General features: G+C 40.1%; 1 protein-coding gene across 4 annotated transcripts in view; it reads right to left on the bottom strand.

Annotated features, from left to right (window-relative positions):
- PDS5B (PDS5 cohesin associated factor B) overlaps positions 1-18,436 on the bottom strand; it is a 272,948-nt gene that overhangs the window by 143,309 nt on the left and 111,203 nt on the right. For all 4 annotated transcript variants that reach the window (XM_034758647.1, XM_034758648.1, XM_034758645.1 and 1 more), the window contains exons 7-8: positions 10,291-10,371; positions 1,643-1,783 (exon numbers count right to left, since the gene is read on the bottom strand). In XM_034758647.1, coding sequence (XP_034614538.1) covers positions 1,643-1,783; positions 10,291-10,371 — 222 coding nt within the window. The remainder of the gene's footprint in view (positions 1-1,642; positions 1,784-10,290; positions 10,372-18,436) is intronic.

Below are 18,436 nucleotides of genomic sequence, written 5' to 3' on the forward strand. Positions count from 1 at the left end.
TTCCTTAGGCTCACACTCAGTTCCATTTTTAAAAGGACACAAAGCTTGGTCTTTGGTGATCTGACTCCTGGGAGATGGAAGTTCCTGATTCAGGAAGGCAGGGGAGGAATAGGCAATGACAAAAGGTTAACACAGCCACCAGCTGTGCCTGGTAAGGCAAGTCCAATCATCTTCCTGCCCTTTGAGATGTATCTTTGGCTAATGCTACTTTGTGAGGACTCCCTCTCAGTTAAGGTATATTACCACTAGCTTCCCCCTATCTGTCTGAGTTTCTGGTCCACTGTCGCTTCTTTCTTGTTTTGTCAGCTCATTGCTTTGAGGATGGGTGTGATTGCTCCTTTCAGACACTCCCATCAGAAGAAAAGAAGATCAGCTTTAACCTTTGCTTCTTCATAAGCTCATCAGACATTACCAGGCTCTCATATTTAACACACTACAGTGGGAAGACCTGGTTAGCCTGCCTACAGCTGTGGATTGTGGGCTTGTCAGGGACAGAGACACGCCTATTCTGTTCTGGTCTGTATCCTAAGCTCAGAATTGGTTGAAGACCCATTATTTAGGATCTGTGGACCTTATTATGCAGAAGAATAGAGAAAAGCAGTGGTGATAGACAAGATCAGAAATGGATAGGACAGAGGCAGTATTATGAGGAGAAAAACATTACACCCTAAGCCCACAATGCAAGTGCCTTTTTATTCAGAGCTTAAACATTTCTTCCAGAACTTTCCCAATTCAAACATGAGGAAGTACAATGAGTAATACAGAAGACCTGACCCATGGTAAAAAATACTGACCATAGGCCTCATTTTTAAAACTGTAAGGCCTATTTTCCCCCCCATTCATGAGACTATCATTTTGACACATTTTTAAAATAAAATAAAACCTGAAAAAAGATGTGCTGCTTACTCAAGCAAGATTGGGAGGGGAGGGGGGAAGAACAGCTCAGCACCCACATCCCCTTCTAATATAAATTTGAGAAGACCGACAGCAAGGCAAAAAGTAGCCCAGAGAGGGGGAGCATAATGCTCAGGGATGACCACAATAATGAAAATGCAGTAAAATGGACATTAATTCTTAAATTTCCAGAAAGTTACAGTAAAGAAGTTGCTGTTTTCCAACCACAAAGGATAACAAATGTTTCCCAATCTAGTGAAAGCTACACAGTATTTTAATGTTGGCCAGACATATGCCCAGAAATTCCACTCTTCTCCATTCAAATTTATTAATTACTACATACAAGGGCATAGTATGCCATTAAGTGGCACATGATTTTCAATCTATTAAAATGTATGAACCACTGCATAAGCATTTAAATAAATAGTAGCTTGCAATGCCAATGACAAAAAACTGGAAATAAGTTATCTTTTTGTATGAAACATGTGAATCACACTTATAAATGCAGTCTTTTCTAATTACTCTGTGAAATAACTTCTATAATTACATTTTTTCTACAACTTTCAGATTAGTCTTCTTATATATTTACTCTTATGAACTGGTTGTTTTGAGTTACTTAGATGTGACAGTAAGAAAGACATTTAATTCCAAATTAGACATGGTGATCTATCAAATATTACATAGTGCATATTCAGAGAAAAAAATTCCATTTTAAGACTGTCTAAAACAAACATAGTATGATATTTACCTTAAGTTTGAATTCAAGCTGCGGTAAAACAGAAAGCAAGAGATGACCGTCAATATTGTACAACTCCAGAATTAAGTCAAAGACATGCTCTGACAGATCACTGATAGAAGTTTTCCCAAGCATAAGCACCTGATTAAAGAACTGGAAAGGAAAACAAAGAACATTACATCAGTAACAGAATACAAGTAAAACAGTATACATCTTCTGTGTCTTTTCTAAAATTCTAACTTCACATATCACAGAATCAGCTTACAATATCTTCACTAATTCTGAGTAAGGATACAAATTTCTACCTATTAAAGTGATAAAAGTGGGGGGAAATGAGTTAATGGAAAGATGACCCTTAAGATACACAGTACTTTTTTCTCTCGATTTATATTCGTAAACTAGAGATGAAAAGCAACAGTACAAAAAAGGTGCTATGCAATGTTTAGTTTATCACAGCAAGTCTAGAAACAACTAACAGAAACAAATAATTCCTCTACCAGTTTCAATTATATCAGATCTTTTGTAGTGTGACTATTTTTAGAGTTATTTAACCACAAGCGACACCAATTTATTTCAAAAGCATTCCATCCTTTTGCCTAAATGGGACCAATATAGAGAAACAGATAGGGAATTATCACACTACTGTAAAAAATAAAGTGTAGTTGTAGCCGTGTTAGTCACAGGATATTATGAGAGAGGCTTTTGAGCCACACAGGTGTGTGATCTGAAGAAGAGCTCTGTGTGGCTCGAAATCTCTCTCTCTCTCTCATCATGAACAGAAGTTGGTCCAATGAAAGATATTACCTCACCCACCTTATCTCTCTAAATTATAAAGCTGTTAAAAGGAAATTTCTGAACTCAATGACTTTGTATGTCTAAGAATTTATATCTGCAAAGCAGCATTTTTGTACACTGCAGTTATAAAGCAAACACATTGACTTAGGTGGACGTGAGGGTAAATCTGTACTTTCAACTATAAGAATATATGATAAAATTCTACATTAATATTAAATGTAAACAAATTAAACATTGCTTTACTTTTTAATCACTCTTACTTACTATGTACTGAAATATGTACTGTGTGGGAGGAAGGAAGGAAAGTTATCATGCCTACCTCATTTTAGACCACAGAACTGTTTCTCAAACTCCTTTTTTAATCTACCAAAGAGCCCCATGCCCAAAGTGTGCAACACTGTTCATGCTACTCCAAAACCACCAAGTCTGCTGATGGAGCACATTTAATTGGTACTCACTGCTGTCTCTGCCTGGACTAGGGCACAGCATCAACCACAAAGCTTGCTACTCACTCTACCTGATAAATGTATATCAGATCAGACCAAGTACCAAGCAATAGATCTAAATTTTCAAAATATCCACTTTTAGGTACCCAACCTGAGAAATCTTGAATCTGATTTTCTTAAGTATTATCTCATCTGAAGTCAAGAGGAGCTCCAGGTGCTCAGTAACTCAGAAAATCAGGCCCAATTGTTTTGAAATGGGCACCAAAAAGTTAAGGCACCCCAAAATCAATGGCTACCTTTGAAAATTTGACAAGTATTGTGTCAAACAATTGATATTGTGCTGTGCAACAGGCAAGTCAGGATAAAGGAGACCCCTCTCCTTCGCAATAGTCAAGATGAAGAAGAGCACCCTATCAATAACCGAAAGGCTGCATTAACCTGATAGGGAATTCCTTTATGGATCCTTTGAGAGAAACAGGTGTGATTTGAGGTGAGAGGAAGAACACAAAGCTTATGTTCTGCACCTTTTAGATGGGTAAAAATGATCTTGACTTCTTTGAAATAAAAAAAAATATTAACCAATTATGCCCCTTTCCCTTTGTCAAATTAATTTTTCCACCCTTGTGTTTGTAGAACAACATATCATAGAACTCTCTTGTGCATCAGCATGATCAATTTGCAAGGAAATGTATAGACCTTGGTAAAGCATTTGAACAATTAACTACAAAGCCAGCAGAGGGAGTTCACATGTTCCATGTGCTATTGTAACATGAATCAAGCCAATTAGGAAAAAAAGGGGGCTTCTTTCATAAGCTGAGAAGCGCAAGAAAAATGAGAAACTATTAACTGACCAGGAAAGGATGCACCATATTTACAAATCAAAAAACTGTGTGCTACCCTAGAAACACTAAGCCTGTGAACTGGCCTTATGAGGGTTTTTTTGTTTTGTTTTTTAAACAAGCAGCTTTTACTGGAAGATGTACATTCCTGGTTCAATAGTTGTGTGTCCTCTATTGTGTTTATTTACCCTACCAAAAAAAATAGTTCTTTAATGCTATAGAATGTACTGAGTATCATTCCCCACTTGTGGGGTGTGTTTTCAGAACAAGAGAACTGTGAATGCAAAGATTTTTCACCATGAGGGAGGATTTTTATTGCAGTAGCACTTTGAGGCCCCAGTCAGGATTCACAAACCCTTTATGCTAGATGCTATATCTACCACAAACATCTTACAATCTTTGCACGTGACAAGATAGGTAGTTACAAACAGCAAATTGGAAGGTTGTGGAGAGAGAATCGGTGGGACATGGTAATAGTGAAATAATCACATTAAGTATAATAAGCAGCCACAGTACACCAACTGCCTAGCATCGAGACTAAGTTTGCCACATTTCCAAAAAACAAAAATCAAATCAAGCTCCATTCTTGTCTTTCCTTCCTATCTTCTTATCCATGTTAATTAACATGTATCATGCAACCATGAATTATGGTGGAGTAGCAGCAACAACTGAGTTAAGCCTAAGCCCAAGTTTTGCTTAAGCAGGGATGTTAAACTTTCAAAGTTATCTGCTTTATCATCATCAATATGAATTGCTAGATGTCCTTTGCATAATTTTTACACACACCCTTAACAGCAACCTCTCCAATCTTAAGATTGTAAATCATATTTAATATTATATCAGATGTAATGGTTTCTTGTTACAAGAATATGAGGTCAGAGTTGCAAAATCTTGTAAGTGTACGTTTGATGAAGTTGGAGTGCCTATTGCTTTTATCTGTCACAGTTGGAAGTAAATGCAGTGTGGTATTGAAGGCTACATGAAGGTGGTAAGGAATACTGAATATTTTCCCCAAGTTTATTTCCATGCTCTTAAGGTTTAGGGTGGCTCAGGTATGCCCTACTGCAACCTTACCTGTAATAAACAAAATTTGTGTTACTTATAGTAGAACTCACATTTTTCTTATGCCTGATTGCTCTTCCTTCTCATCTCTTATTTCTCTCCCTCATCATCCATCTATTCTCTGAGGTCTTCCCTCTCTATTCAACTCTTAACTATTCTTTGCAATCCACCTGTCCCCCCCTTCTTTCCCATGTGACAAGATAGGTAGTTATAAACAGCAAATTAGAAGGTTGTGGTGTAAGACAGTGGTGTAAGAAATCTATTCATGCTCCCATGGTCAGATCACTTTCTCCATACCTGTAACAAACAGCAGTATATTGCCTACTTTCTTAAGTACTTTAGAGTAACAGAGGTGTGGAAAAAATCAAACAGATACAGTAAAAGCTGCATAGCTACTGCTCTCAGTTCTGTGGATCATGCCAGGAATCTAAGAAGCAGTTTAGAAATGGAGGAGAATGAAAAACATGCAGCTAACACCCCTTGTCAAGCCAAAGGCTTCAACAACGTAGGCACTAGGCACAGGTAACACAGATAGAAAATAATAATAATGATATATCCAGAATAGGGCTGTCAAGCAATTAAAACAAAGTAATAGCGCAGTTAAATTAATACCATTTATTTAAATATTTTTGGACGTTTTCTACATTTTCAAATATATTGATTTCAATTACAATACAGAATGCAAAGTATACAGTGCTCTATTTTTTATTACAAATATTTGCACTGTAAAAATGATAAAAAATAGATTTTTCAATTCACCTAATACAAGTCCTGTAGTGCAATCTCTTTACCATGAAAGTTGAACTTACAAATATAGAATTATGTACAAAAAAACTGCATTCAAAAATAAAACAATGTAAAATTTTAGAGCCTGCAACTACTTCTTGTTCAGCCAACTGCTCAGAAATACAAGTTTGTTTACATTTGCAGGAGATAATGTTGCCCGTTTCTTGTTTACAATGTCACCTGAAAGTAAGAACAGGTGTTCACACGGCACTGTTGTAGCTGGCGTCACAAGATATTTACATGCTAGATGCACTAAAGATTCCTATGTCCCTTCATGCTTCAACCACCATTCCAGATGACATGCGTCCATGCTGATGACTGGTTCTGCTGAATAACAATCCAAACCAGTGCAGACCACCGCATGTTCATTTTCATCATTTGAGTCACATGCCACCAGCAGAAGGTTGATTTTCTTGTTTGGTGGTTTGGGTTCTGTAGTTTCCGCATTGGAGTGTTGCTCTTTTAAGACTTCTGAAAGCATGCTCCACACCTCGTCCCTCTCAGATTTTGGAAGGCACTTCAGATTCTTAAACCTTGGTTCGAGTACTGTAGCTATCTTTAGAAATCTCACATTGGTACCTTCTTTGAGTTTTGTGAAATCTGCAGTGAAAGTGTTCTTAAAATGAACATGTGCTGGGTCATCATCCATGACTGCTATAACATGAAATATAAGGCAGAATGCAGGCAAAACAGAGCAGGAGACATGCAATTCTCCCTCAAGCTGTTCAGTCACAAATTTAATCAAAAAAAAAAAAGCGTTAAATGAGCATCTTCAGCATGGAAGCAAGTCCTCTGGAATGGTGGCAGAAGCATGAAGGGTCATACAAATGATTACCACAGGGGTCTCAAACATGTGGCCCGCGGAGTTCTTTGCTGCGGCCCGCCAAGCTCCCCACCCTCCCCCCGGAGTTACTTCCTGTGGCCGCCAAACTCCCCTCACCCACTTCTCTCCCCTCTCCTCCCCGCCAGCGCGCCGCTCCCTGCTCCTCTGACTACCTCCAGGCGCTTTTCAGGAGGGAAGGGGGAGGAGCAGGAAGCTGTGCACTCAGGGGAGGAGGGGGAGAAGAGACAGGGTAGAGATTTGGGGAATGGGTTGGAATAGGGGCAGGGCAAGGGTGGGGCCTCATGGAAGGGGTGGAGTGGGGGCTTTAATGGAAGTAATTCTAAAACTAAGTGCGTGTTTTGTCCTTTGAGTGAGGTGCATTACTGAGTGTATATATTTTATTAAAACCACTCAGAAATGACTTAGTTGAAAAAAAGAACTCTCATGGAAGAAAGTTTTCCAAGACAAATGGGAGAATTTATATTTTTTCACAGAGGTAAAAGATAAAATACAATGCCTTATTTGTCAGCCAACGATTGCGGCTCCCAAGGAGCATAACGTGCGTCGGCACGATGACACGATGTACTGTGAAAAATATGATGCATTCACCGAAAAAATCTGAGAGGAAAAAGTTCGGCAACTTAAAGCAGCATCTGCCAAGCAAAGAACTTTCTTTTCAGAGACTAACAAGTCTAGCGAAGATTCAGTAAGAGCAAATTTTGTGATAACAGTGTGCAGTATTCATTAGCGGTATGGATTGCAATTTGAATGTAACTGAAGAATTGCTAGACTTAATGCCACTGAAGGGTACCACAACGGGACGGGACATATTTCAAGGACTGGAAGAGTGCATTGAAAAAGCTGAGCTGCCATGGAACAAACGCGTATCTTCGGCGACCAACGGTGTGCCATCAATGTGCTCTGAAAATGTTGGTGTGGTTGGATTACTGAAGACCAAACTGAACAGCCTCAATATACCAGGAATTAGCTTCACCAGTATACATTGCTTTTGGCACCAAGAAGCCCTGTGTAGTAAAAGTCTAAAAATGAAGGAAGTTATGGATGTAGTTAAAACCGTTAATTTTATACGTGCACGAGGGCTGAATCACAGACACTTCACTTCTTTTCTAGCAAGTATGGACAGCAAATATGGGGAACTCCTGTATCACACTCAAGTTAGACGGCTGAGTCATGGAAACGTTTTCAAGCTTTTTTGCACTTAAAGAGCTTGATTCCTTCATGAAAATGAAAAACAAGGAGGTTCCACAGCTTGCTGATTCCACTTTTATCTGCAACCTTGCTTTTCTAACAGATGTAACTGACCACCTGAATGCACTGAACTTGAAGCTTCAGGGTAGAAAACAGGTGATAACACAGATGTATGACAGTGTTAAGTCATTCAAAGTCAAGCTTACTTTGTGGGGGAAACAGCTGACTGCTGGCAATTTGGTCCATTTCTCGACTCTGAACTCCTTAGGAAAAGTTGAATCCAAATCCTTAGAAATGATATCTGCATATTCTTTCAACTTATACAAAAAGTTTGGTGTGTGGTTTAAAGATTTCAAGGCACATGAACCACATTTTCAACTTTTTTCCTCACCATTTGCTGTGGAAATTGACAATGTTGCAGAGGAACTGCAGATGGAGTTAGAGGAGCTTCAGTGTGATACCATTTTGAAGCAGAAGTATACATAATCTTCATGGAAGAGAAAATATATATATATATAATTTATTTATTTATTTATTTATTTTCTCTTCCATGAAGATTAACAAATCTGTGTTATGGTCAAGGCTCACTGATAAACATTTGAAAGCAACACTGAGATTGGTTTCGTCTCAGGATACCAAACCTAATATTGATGCTCTGGTTGATGCAAAACGCTGCCAGCTAAGTGGCCAAAAACGGAATGACTGTCAAAATTAGCACTGACTTTTCGCATTCCAGTTTTTAAAAAAGTTAATAGACTTTTAATAGCATATTATATTACTCTTCATTTTTTACAATACTTTTGTATCATCATATGAAAAGGTTTCAGTGATGTGGCCCTCGGGCCAATGTACTAGTCCTCATGTGGCCCTTGCGGTGATTTGAGTTGGAGATCCCTGGATTACCATATCTGGCACGTAAATAACTCGCAATGCCAGCTACAAAAGTGCCATGCAAATGCCTGTTCTCACTTTCAGGTGACATTGTAAATAAGAAGAGGGCAGCATTATCTCCTGTAAATGTAAACAAACTTGTTTGTCTTAGCGATTGGCGGAAGAAGTAGGACTGAGTGGACTTGTAGGTTCTGAAGTTTTACATTGTTTTGTTTTTGAGTGCAGTTATGTAACCAAAAAAAAAAAAATTCTACATTTGTAAGTTGCACTTTCATGACAAAGATTGTGCTACAATACTTGTATGAGGTGAACTGAAAAATACTATTTCTTTTACTTATTTTTACAGTGCAAATATTTGTATTCAAAAATAATATGCACTTCAATTTCAATTACAACACAGAATACAATACATATGAAAATGTAGAAAAACATCCAAAATATATAATAAATTTCCATTGGTATTCTATTGTTTAACAGTGCGATTAAAATGGTGATTAATTTTTTTGAGTTAATCACGTGAGTTAACTGCGATTAATCGACAGCCCTAATCCAGAACCAATTTTTTTTTCTTGCAGGAGCTTTCTGGAATGTATTCCACTGAAAGGCCAGAGAGACTGGTCTGAAGGTGGGACTTGCATACACCGACATGCCAGAGGGTTGAGGGTGCACAAATGAGCAACTGAGAAAGGAGATTTTCAGTCCTATTAGCAACAGTGTCCAGTACCACAACCTTTAGTCTTTCCAGAAATCAAGTTTTCTAAGAGGAGCCTGAGCTATCATCTGACTGTCACAGATGACGGGACAGTTCCATTTTAATCATTATTATGGGTTAGATCAGACCAGTGAAGAAATTATGCAAGAAGCTGCTATACTTACTGACACTGACTACATATCAATGCTAGTTTGTTTAGATTTTACTTCCCCCATATCTTATATTAAATTACCATCCCCCTTGTTTAACTGGGATAAGTCCCTGACACCAGATCAACTGTAAAAAACTTTCATTCCATTCATATACACACAAACCGTGTGTGTGTGTGTGTGTGTGTGTGTGTGTGTGTGTGTGTGTGTGTGTGTGTGTGTGTGTGTATACATACATACGCACACACAAAAACAACCTCCTTTGATTTCCATTTTAGAACACTGAACCTAAAAGAAACATAGACCATCAACTCCCTAGTTATTAGGTCTTGCCTACACCAACTTGCAACTAAGTCCCACAGTATGATAGAACACCTCTCCAGCAATGCAGCATAATCTAATAGGCAAGACACTGGACTGGAAGTCAGAGACCTTGCTTCTATTCCTAGCTCTGCCACTGACCTGCTGTGCCACCTTGGGCATGTTGCTTCATCTCTCTGGGCCTCTATTTCCCCTCCCACACTTTGCCTTGTCTATTTATATTGTTAGCTCTTTGTGACAGGGACTGTGTCTCACTACGTATCTGTATAGAACCTAACTGAATGTGACTAACATGAATGGGACCTCTAGGTGCTATCCTAATACAAAATGATGATGATAATGAAAGCACACTTTGGTTTTGCAACTGGGTCAGGAAATTGTAACTGAGTACCTCAAATTTGGTAATGGCTTTGGTAATTCCCAAACAATTGAGTATTAGATTTTAAGGGCAATATGATATGGTATTTTTAATGCAGCAGATCTTCTCCATCATATAAGAGTTCCAAATTATTAATCTTAACAACTACCTAACCTACAACAAAATTAATAACTACCAATAAATTACTCAGCTCTTTTAAAGTTTTTATTTTCACCCATGTGTTTAATCACTTGCAAATCTTGACTTACGTTAGTAATGTACGGTTCAATAGCTTGAGCTGTCCTCTTTAGTAAAGCCTTTGCCAAGTCATATGCTTGCTTGTTTAAATTCTGAAAAACATAAATAGCAAACTTTGATCCACACAATCTTAAATATAGAATTTAAGAATCTTGAAATTAACATGTACTAATAAATAATGAACCCCCTTGAATCCCTCAGTAGTTAAAGGGATGCTGTCAGATCAAAGTTGGTCCAAAACTTAGGTTTTGTAAAACAGAGCTTGGAAACTTAATGCACCTAACAGACAGTGGTGAATGCGGCATTTTCCCAGAGAAATTCAGAAGCATGAACAATCAATTCTCACAGAAACTAAACTTTTATATTTTTTTTAATTAAGTTTATCGCCATTATGGTTTTGAAGATAACCTTCCAAATATGACCCAACATGGATGGAATCGGTGCTGCCTGTCTTCCTGATCTATAAACCAACAGCCAAAGTGCCTGCATCTGCTGCTGTTCCTCATGGCTCTTTTGCTGCTTGGGGAAAGCTGTGCTCTACAGCATATACTGGCACTGGAGTTAGTCATGTGAGAGACACCCAAAAATGGAAGCCGGTGAGAGGCAGAACAGCAGATACCTTCTACCCTTGCAGCCACCAGGCATCTATGTGGGAGGGGTATATAGCAAAGAGATCACAGCCTCGCTCTCCTATGGGGTATACAGCATAGAGAGGACAGCCTCGCTCTCCTACAGATGCAGACTCTGGATGACTAGGGAGAGAACAAAACAAAACCTTTTTTCCCTTCTACAACGAGAAGAGGTTGGTGAATACAAATATTCCAAGAAGCATTTTGGTAGGGATCTTGGCACACTTTCCTCTTCTGCGATCTAAAAAGTTGGGTTTTGTGTCTCACTATGGTATTGCCCATAAAACACATTAATGGTGGGCTTCCCCTGCCTTTCCTACCACTTATCTCTTGTATCAATCTCTAACTAGTATGTAAGTTTTTCAATCCCTGTTGCAAAACTAATTTTTCAATAATTTCAGGAGCAGCAGACCAAAAAACGTTCTCCTGCAGTATTTGCAACACTAAAATTGCAGTACTACTTTAATGCGATGAAATTTTCTTTTAAAATTACCCTTTAAGGTTAAGCAAACAAATGTGAAACTGAAAACTTCAACTGTAAAAAAATCAAATGCTCAGTTCTGATAATCTAGTGTTATTGGTAATAAGAAAAAAACAGTAATTTTTAACCTGAAAGAACCCTATATAAGATAATATGCAGTTGTTTTTATATTCTATTTAAAAGAAAAAAAATAGTTGTAAAGTATGATCTGTATAGAAATCATAACACAATTGGGTTAGAATGGATCGCAAAGGTCATCTAGTCTAAGTCCCTGCCAAGATACAGGATTTGTTGTTTCTCAACCATCGAAGACATAGCTATCCAGCCTCTTTTTGAAAACCTTTACTGAAGGAGATTCCATGACTTCCCTAGGTAGTTTGTGTAGTATAGTAACATTGCTACATATGAAAGGATATTCTTCATTTTACTCTAAATGTTTTCTAAATTATTCCTGAACAGCATGCATTATCAGAAACAACTTACCTGAAAATGGTTTGCTTAATTTCTACGCAGCTATTTTAATGCACACAGGGAGAAATATATCCTTAAATTTGTAATACCCCTCTACCCTTAAACTTTCCAACCCTAAAACTTGACCAGAAGGTTCCAATCTGAGGGATGGGAGCAAAGAAAGACATTTTTAGTTGTAATAGTACAAGAAAAACACGCCATTGGTAAGTAAAAGTATTAAATCAGTCAACATAAAGGAAAAATCTGAAGACTGAAAAAAAATTTTTGAATATTTATTGGACTCAAGATTTGAGTCACTGCTTAAGTTCCCTCTAAGCTGCACAGCCACGCAGCAGTCTATTAAGCGCCTCTTCCCCAGCCCTGGACCTACTGCAGCAGTGAGAGGTGCCCCTCCCCCGGCCCCAACCCAACCCAGCCCAGCCAGTATCGGGTTTATAATGGTGCCAGGCTCACGATCAGCAGGGGCCCCGCCAGCCTGGTGTTCCACCTTCACTTGCGCTACGTCCCAGCAGCCGCTGTGCTGGCTCCTCTCCTCTCTGGCCCCTCCCTGGTGCTCGTCTAGGCCCAGGGCATCACCCAACCTCCCACCCCCCACCCCCGTCCACTCGCTCCTGAGGGCTCCTCTCTCTGCCCTCTGTCACTGGCAGGCAGCAGCCGCCGGCGACCTACCAGTGATCTGGGGTGGGGGGGAACAGCAGCCCCGGAAAGGAGCCCACAGCCACTGCTGCACCGTCACTGATGGACAGACCACTGCTTCGGGCTCCCCGGGGAGCCCAAAGCCACAGACCATCACCAGTGGCCCGGACTACAGACAGACCTGCTGTGGCCGGGGGAGAGGAGCCCCTCCCCAGCCTCCAACCCAGCCCAGGAGCTGCCCAGGCCAGGGGAGAAGCACTTATCCTGCGGCTCCAGCCGCAGAGCTGCCACAGCAGAGAGAGGCACCTCTCCCCACCCCAGCCCAGGTGCTGCTGTAGGGAGAGAGAGCTGGGGGGAATCCTCTCTCCCCCTGCTGTAGCCATGGGGCAGCCTGAACCCCAATCCCCTCATCTCCAGCCCCACCCTGGAGCCCTCACACCCCACCCCCCAACCCTCTTCCCCAGCCCTGAGCCCCTTCCTACACTCCGAACCCCTCGGCTCCACCCCCGCCACATTAATTTTCTTATGTGCACCAATATGGAGGTGATGTGTCTCATCACCTCCATATTGGTGCACATAACAAAATTCATTCTGCACATGCATGGGAAAAATTAGAGGGAACACTGGCCACTAGAAGCATATACAAATTCTCATCCTGAACAATTATTCAGTGTTTTCATAGAACCTGATCATGGAAAAGACTTGAAACAATAACTGATCTACAACTATCTTCACTTTTTTTTCTTGAGAGAGAGGGACATAAAACTGCCATATTTAGCACCTGAACCCAGACAGCAAGGGGAAATATACTACATACAATGAACAAAAAAAAAAAATCAATCACTGGAGACACGAAGTCATAGTTAGCAAATAAAACCCAGAATGAGCAGATGAAGTCAAGATATGATGATTTAATATGCTCTTGAAGATTCTAAAACAATTAAAGAGTATAGTAACTCAACTCACTTGTTTTTAAACAAGGACTTGGGTAATGTTAAAAAAAAAAAAAAGATTTTTTTTTTTTTTTTTAAAACCACCTACTGTTGTCAAAGGGTTATCTCACCAATGTCACAATGAAGAGACAAGTCACTCCTCTAGAAATGTTCATGGGGAGGAATGGGGAGGAAACTTTAAACTGTATTCAAGAATTGCAGATCATACAATTTTCCACTTTCCAAAAACAAAATTTATTAAAAAACTTGACAAGTATTTTTTGAAAGATGTAGTAACTTGCATTTTTTAAATTTATATTTAATGGACGCGAGACATAAGGAAAACCATTAACACCCAAAGAGACATAGCAGTAATAATGGACAGCAAATTACATTATAGCTTGCAACATGATGCGGCAGCAATTACAAACAACAACAGTAGTAATACAAGACTGCGGGCAGCATACGTAGAAACCTCACATCATGGAGCAAGTAACAGCTTCTGTCCAGTGAAAACGAACACTGAACACTGCGTTCAAGGTCTGAACACCTTTACCCAAAACGATCAACACAAATTAAAGAGAGTTCAGAAAAAAAGCAACAAAAATTAGAGTACTTGAAGGAACGACTCTAGGTAAAATAAAAACAGCTAAATATGTATAGTTTGACAAAGCAAGTGTTTAATAGGGCTGTGCTAACGGACCATGAACATTTGAAAGGTATAAAACAAGTAAGAGGAGAAATTATTTAGGGTGATACAAGCAGGAAAAGCTGTAAGTGACAGAAGGAAGTTAAGAAAGGGAAAATGATAGTGCGATCATCAGGCTGTGAAATAATGTCCCAAAAGGTGATGGAAATCCTACTATTTGAAGCATTTAAAACCAGACTTCACAAAGAGTAGCCCAAGTGTACTGTTGGGAGCAATCATGCTCTAGCAACAGGACAGACCAACACTAATAAGGCCTTTTGTTCTTAATTTCCATGATCTGATGCATGGTTCTAATTATGAAAGTTATTTTACAGAATCATCTAAACACTCTAAAGTGGGTAATTATACCAATTTCTTCCCCATCTATAATGAAATGCAACAGAACTCTATAGTATGATCCTTTATGCACTACAGCAGAGATTGGCAACCTTTGGCAAGCAGCCCGCCAGGGTAAGCCACCCTGGCGGGCGTGCCGGTTTGTTTACTTGCCGCATCCGCAGGTTCGGCCAATTGCGGCTCCCACTGGCCGCGGTTTGCTGCTCCAGGCCAATGGGGGCGGCGGGAAGTAGTGGCCAGCACATCCCTTGGCCTGCGCCGCTTCCCGCAGCCCCCATTGGCCTGGAGCAGCAAACCGCGGCCAGTGGGAGCCACGATTGGCCAAACCTGTGGACATGGCAGGCAAACAAACCAACCCGGCCATGTGCCAAAGGTTGCCGATCCCTGCACTACAGCTTGTCACTGTTGGCAAGGGTATCTAGCAGTCAACCCAATCAAATCCTTTATTGGCCTAAAAAGGGGAGGCAGTCAATGGTAACTAGGTGCCAAGGAGTTTCTGAAAATCCCACTAGGTACATTATCCGCATCTTTAGATGCCTAAATACCTTTGAAAAATGTTCCTTTGTGCTTTAGCTAGTAAATTTTATGACTATTTCACACTGTGCACCAAAAGCACTATAAATACAGCACAAGAAATAACAAAACATATGTTTTAAAGAAAAGCTTAGACCCATTAATACACGTGAGACAAAAGCAAGATGCGATGAATTCAAAAGTGTAAGTGGCTTCAGGGGAGGTGGCGACAAATAGGAGAAAATAGGATGTAGGGAGCAAAGAGCAAAACAACAACAAACACCACTTGATTTTAACAAATCCATACAACCAAAATGCAAGATATTACTCTGTGGAATATGTGGATAACTACTGAATAATTTTCAAGTTTTCCCTTGTCTTTCATCCCTTGGTGTTAGTTGGTACAAACACCACAGAATACTTGCAAGAAGAAAAACTACTGAACTCCCCACATGAAAAGAAAAGCTACATCTTCATATCAAGTTAAAAAAACTTCTATCAGATTGTTCATGATTGCAAGAGACTACTTATTCTATTAAGAGTTTGCTCTTTTTACCTAGTTATTAATTGGTCTGTTTTTCCTGACACACATTTTCATATTACAGAGTATTTTGCTAATGCTTAACATTCTTCGGCATCTCATATTCACTCCGAGAATCATTTCACCTATCTCCACTTTTTGTAACATCATGACGTTTGACATTATTTAATCTTTATATTAAGTAGCTGCAGAGGACTCAAATAAGTCTATTGTTCTATACACCATGCAGAAAGGTAGACATGGTCCCTGTCAAAAAGAGCATAAAATCTTAGAAATCTTGCCATGTTCAGGTTTTCTCTTTCAGCACTTGCAGAAAAAGAAGCATGCCTTTACCACATCAAAGCACTTTTTTCTTGCATTGATTGCTACAAGCCTAGTGGGAATGCTGTAGAATGGAGACAGTTCTCCCTGCAATTCTATAATTTAAAATTAGTAGAAGATAAAATTGCACACTTATTCACACACTATTTCACTAAAGTATCAGAGGTGTAGCCGTGTTAGTCTGAATCTGTAAAAAGCAACAGAGGGTCCTGTGGCACCTTTGAGGCTAACAGAAGTATTGGGAGCATAAGGTTTCGTGGGTAAGAACCTCACTTCTTCAGATGCAAGACTTGTTGCTATTTCACTAAAGAGAACCAATACCATGTAGTACACTAAGGACTAGCATCTGAAGGCATTGTTCATGTCACATCTCTCCATTTCCCCTACAATTTTAGTGAAATATTATCCATGAGAAATTTCTTCATAATCTATATGTTGCAAAAGCCACCAAGAGATTTAATAATTCAAAAGCTAGTGCAAAGATTAGGAGGCATACTAAAAATGCAGGAAAGCCACTAGATACCAAGAACATTGCTGACTCTGCCTGATCTGCATTCTTAAACATATTACTGAGCTTTAAATTTTCAGGAATCAGCTTACTTTCAAAATCCCTGACAAATATATCCAGAGAACTGACATTTCTGAAAACTGAGCACTTAAAAAAAAAAGGGAAGAATTTATTTTTAATCAAGATGTGTATCTTATTGAGCAGCTATTTGCCAGTTTTATGACCATCACTTGTCATGTCATGTTTAAATATGAACTGTGTTCTATGGGGAGCAGGGAAGTGGTTTACAATTTTGTGAGGCACCTAGCACGTTGCTGGGTGTTTTAAAAGATGTATAAATAAATTTGTTTTCACCTCTTCTCCACTACTTGGTCAGAAAAGACCGTATGGTTGCCCCCCCTCAATGATGTGTCTGTCATACACACACACACAGAATTTTGAGACACTTGGGGGTCCTCCTATGTTCTCCTTGAGCTTCCCCACTTCGATTTCTCCCAAGATGAAAAAAATTAGCTCTACCCCATTTAAGAGGTTTGTGTTGTTTTCCTGTAAAAACAGCTTCCCTCCTGGATCAGTGTTTGTACCAACTGACAAAATTACAGAACACAGCCAAACAGCTGCCTCTCACCCTGTATGGGTACATAATCTTAAAATACGAATTAACGCTAAAATACTAACAAAGAATTAAATCTAATGCTAACTGAGTAACACAAACTATTTACAACAGACTAAACAACCAGAGTTTAAAACAGAAATAAAGGACCACTAAAGTATTCTGACTCTAGCCTAAGGCTATGCTTGAAGGAACTGAGTGGCAGGTGGTTCACTACGCCCCTTTATGCCCTCGGGGGAGAGGGAGATGGCCTGAGAGCACGTGCAGACCATCAGGAGACTGCTAGCAAGAAGAAAGTTTCCATCTCCAGTGCTAGGGAGCATACAATATCATGACTGGAAGACAGACAACCACACGAAGAACTAAACTGTAGAGACAGTCAAAATACGGCAATTAGCTCCCTTATTCTTTAGGCTGAGGTACCATCTACCAAAAAAACATGCCCCTTACTTTAAAACATGTCCCTAGACTAAAAAATGAAACCAAACTTATTACAGACTTGCTATCTATGTGTACTTGTAATGGTTCTCACTCAGGGTTTGGTATGGAAGCATGGCCTAGTGGTCAAAGCTGCAACTTGTGACCAGCAGGGGGGTTGTGGGGAGGGGAGCCTGGGCCCTCCCACTCCACTGAGCTCTGACCCAGGGCCCTCTGGACTACCGGTAGTCTGGCAACCGAAGCCACAAAGGCTGCCCTCCCTGGGCCACTTCCTCTCGTCACCCCACCACCCAAGTCAGCTTAGTTCACGACTTTCCCCTGTTGGGGAAGTCCAAATCAAATAAATAAAAGGGGATTACCAGTGTCCAGAGTCCACAGGCCGGGGGTACTTCTCTTCTCTGATTGTTTCTGGGGTGAGTCCTCCCTTTCCTCAGGGAGGGCCCTTTTTGGGCAGCTGTGTCAGACTCTAGGCTTCCCTGGGCTCTACGCTACTGGAGCTGTGGGCTGCCAGTCTGCTCCTTTCCAGCTCTGTCACCCAAATGAGCTGTTTACCTGTCTTAATTCCTCCACCAGATGGAGCATTTTCAGCAGCTGTGGCTGGGCCCAAAATAATCCCTTAACCCCTTGTTGCCCACTGTGGGGTTTGAACACTCCAAACCCTTATGAAAATACCTGGTATCTCCACTTAGTCTTTTTTTTTTTTTCCGGGGGGGGGGGGGGAGGAGGAGGAGAAGAGGAGAGAAAGGCTGGAAAAGAAATGGACATGAACCAAAGATTTTTTTGATGGCTACCCTAACAGCCCAGGAGCTTCCCCTGAACTAATTAGAGCACATGATCCATGGTCTCAACACTCCCAAAAGCCCTTGAAAGCTTTTTAAGTTATCAGGTGGGAAGGTTACTACAGGAACCACTAATTATGTCTGAATACACTTTGAGGGGAAATAAGACAGTGACTGACAGGAGCAGGACAAACTGAAGTGAAGATATTGTGAAAGTGACTGGTCAAATAGTGTCAACTGACCACCTATT

The sequence above is a fragment of the Trachemys scripta genome, chromosome 1 (genome assembly GCF_013100865.1).
Source record: "Trachemys scripta elegans isolate TJP31775 chromosome 1, CAS_Tse_1.0, whole genome shotgun sequence".
NCBI classification, from domain to species: domain Eukaryota; kingdom Metazoa; phylum Chordata; order Testudines; family Emydidae; genus Trachemys; species Trachemys scripta.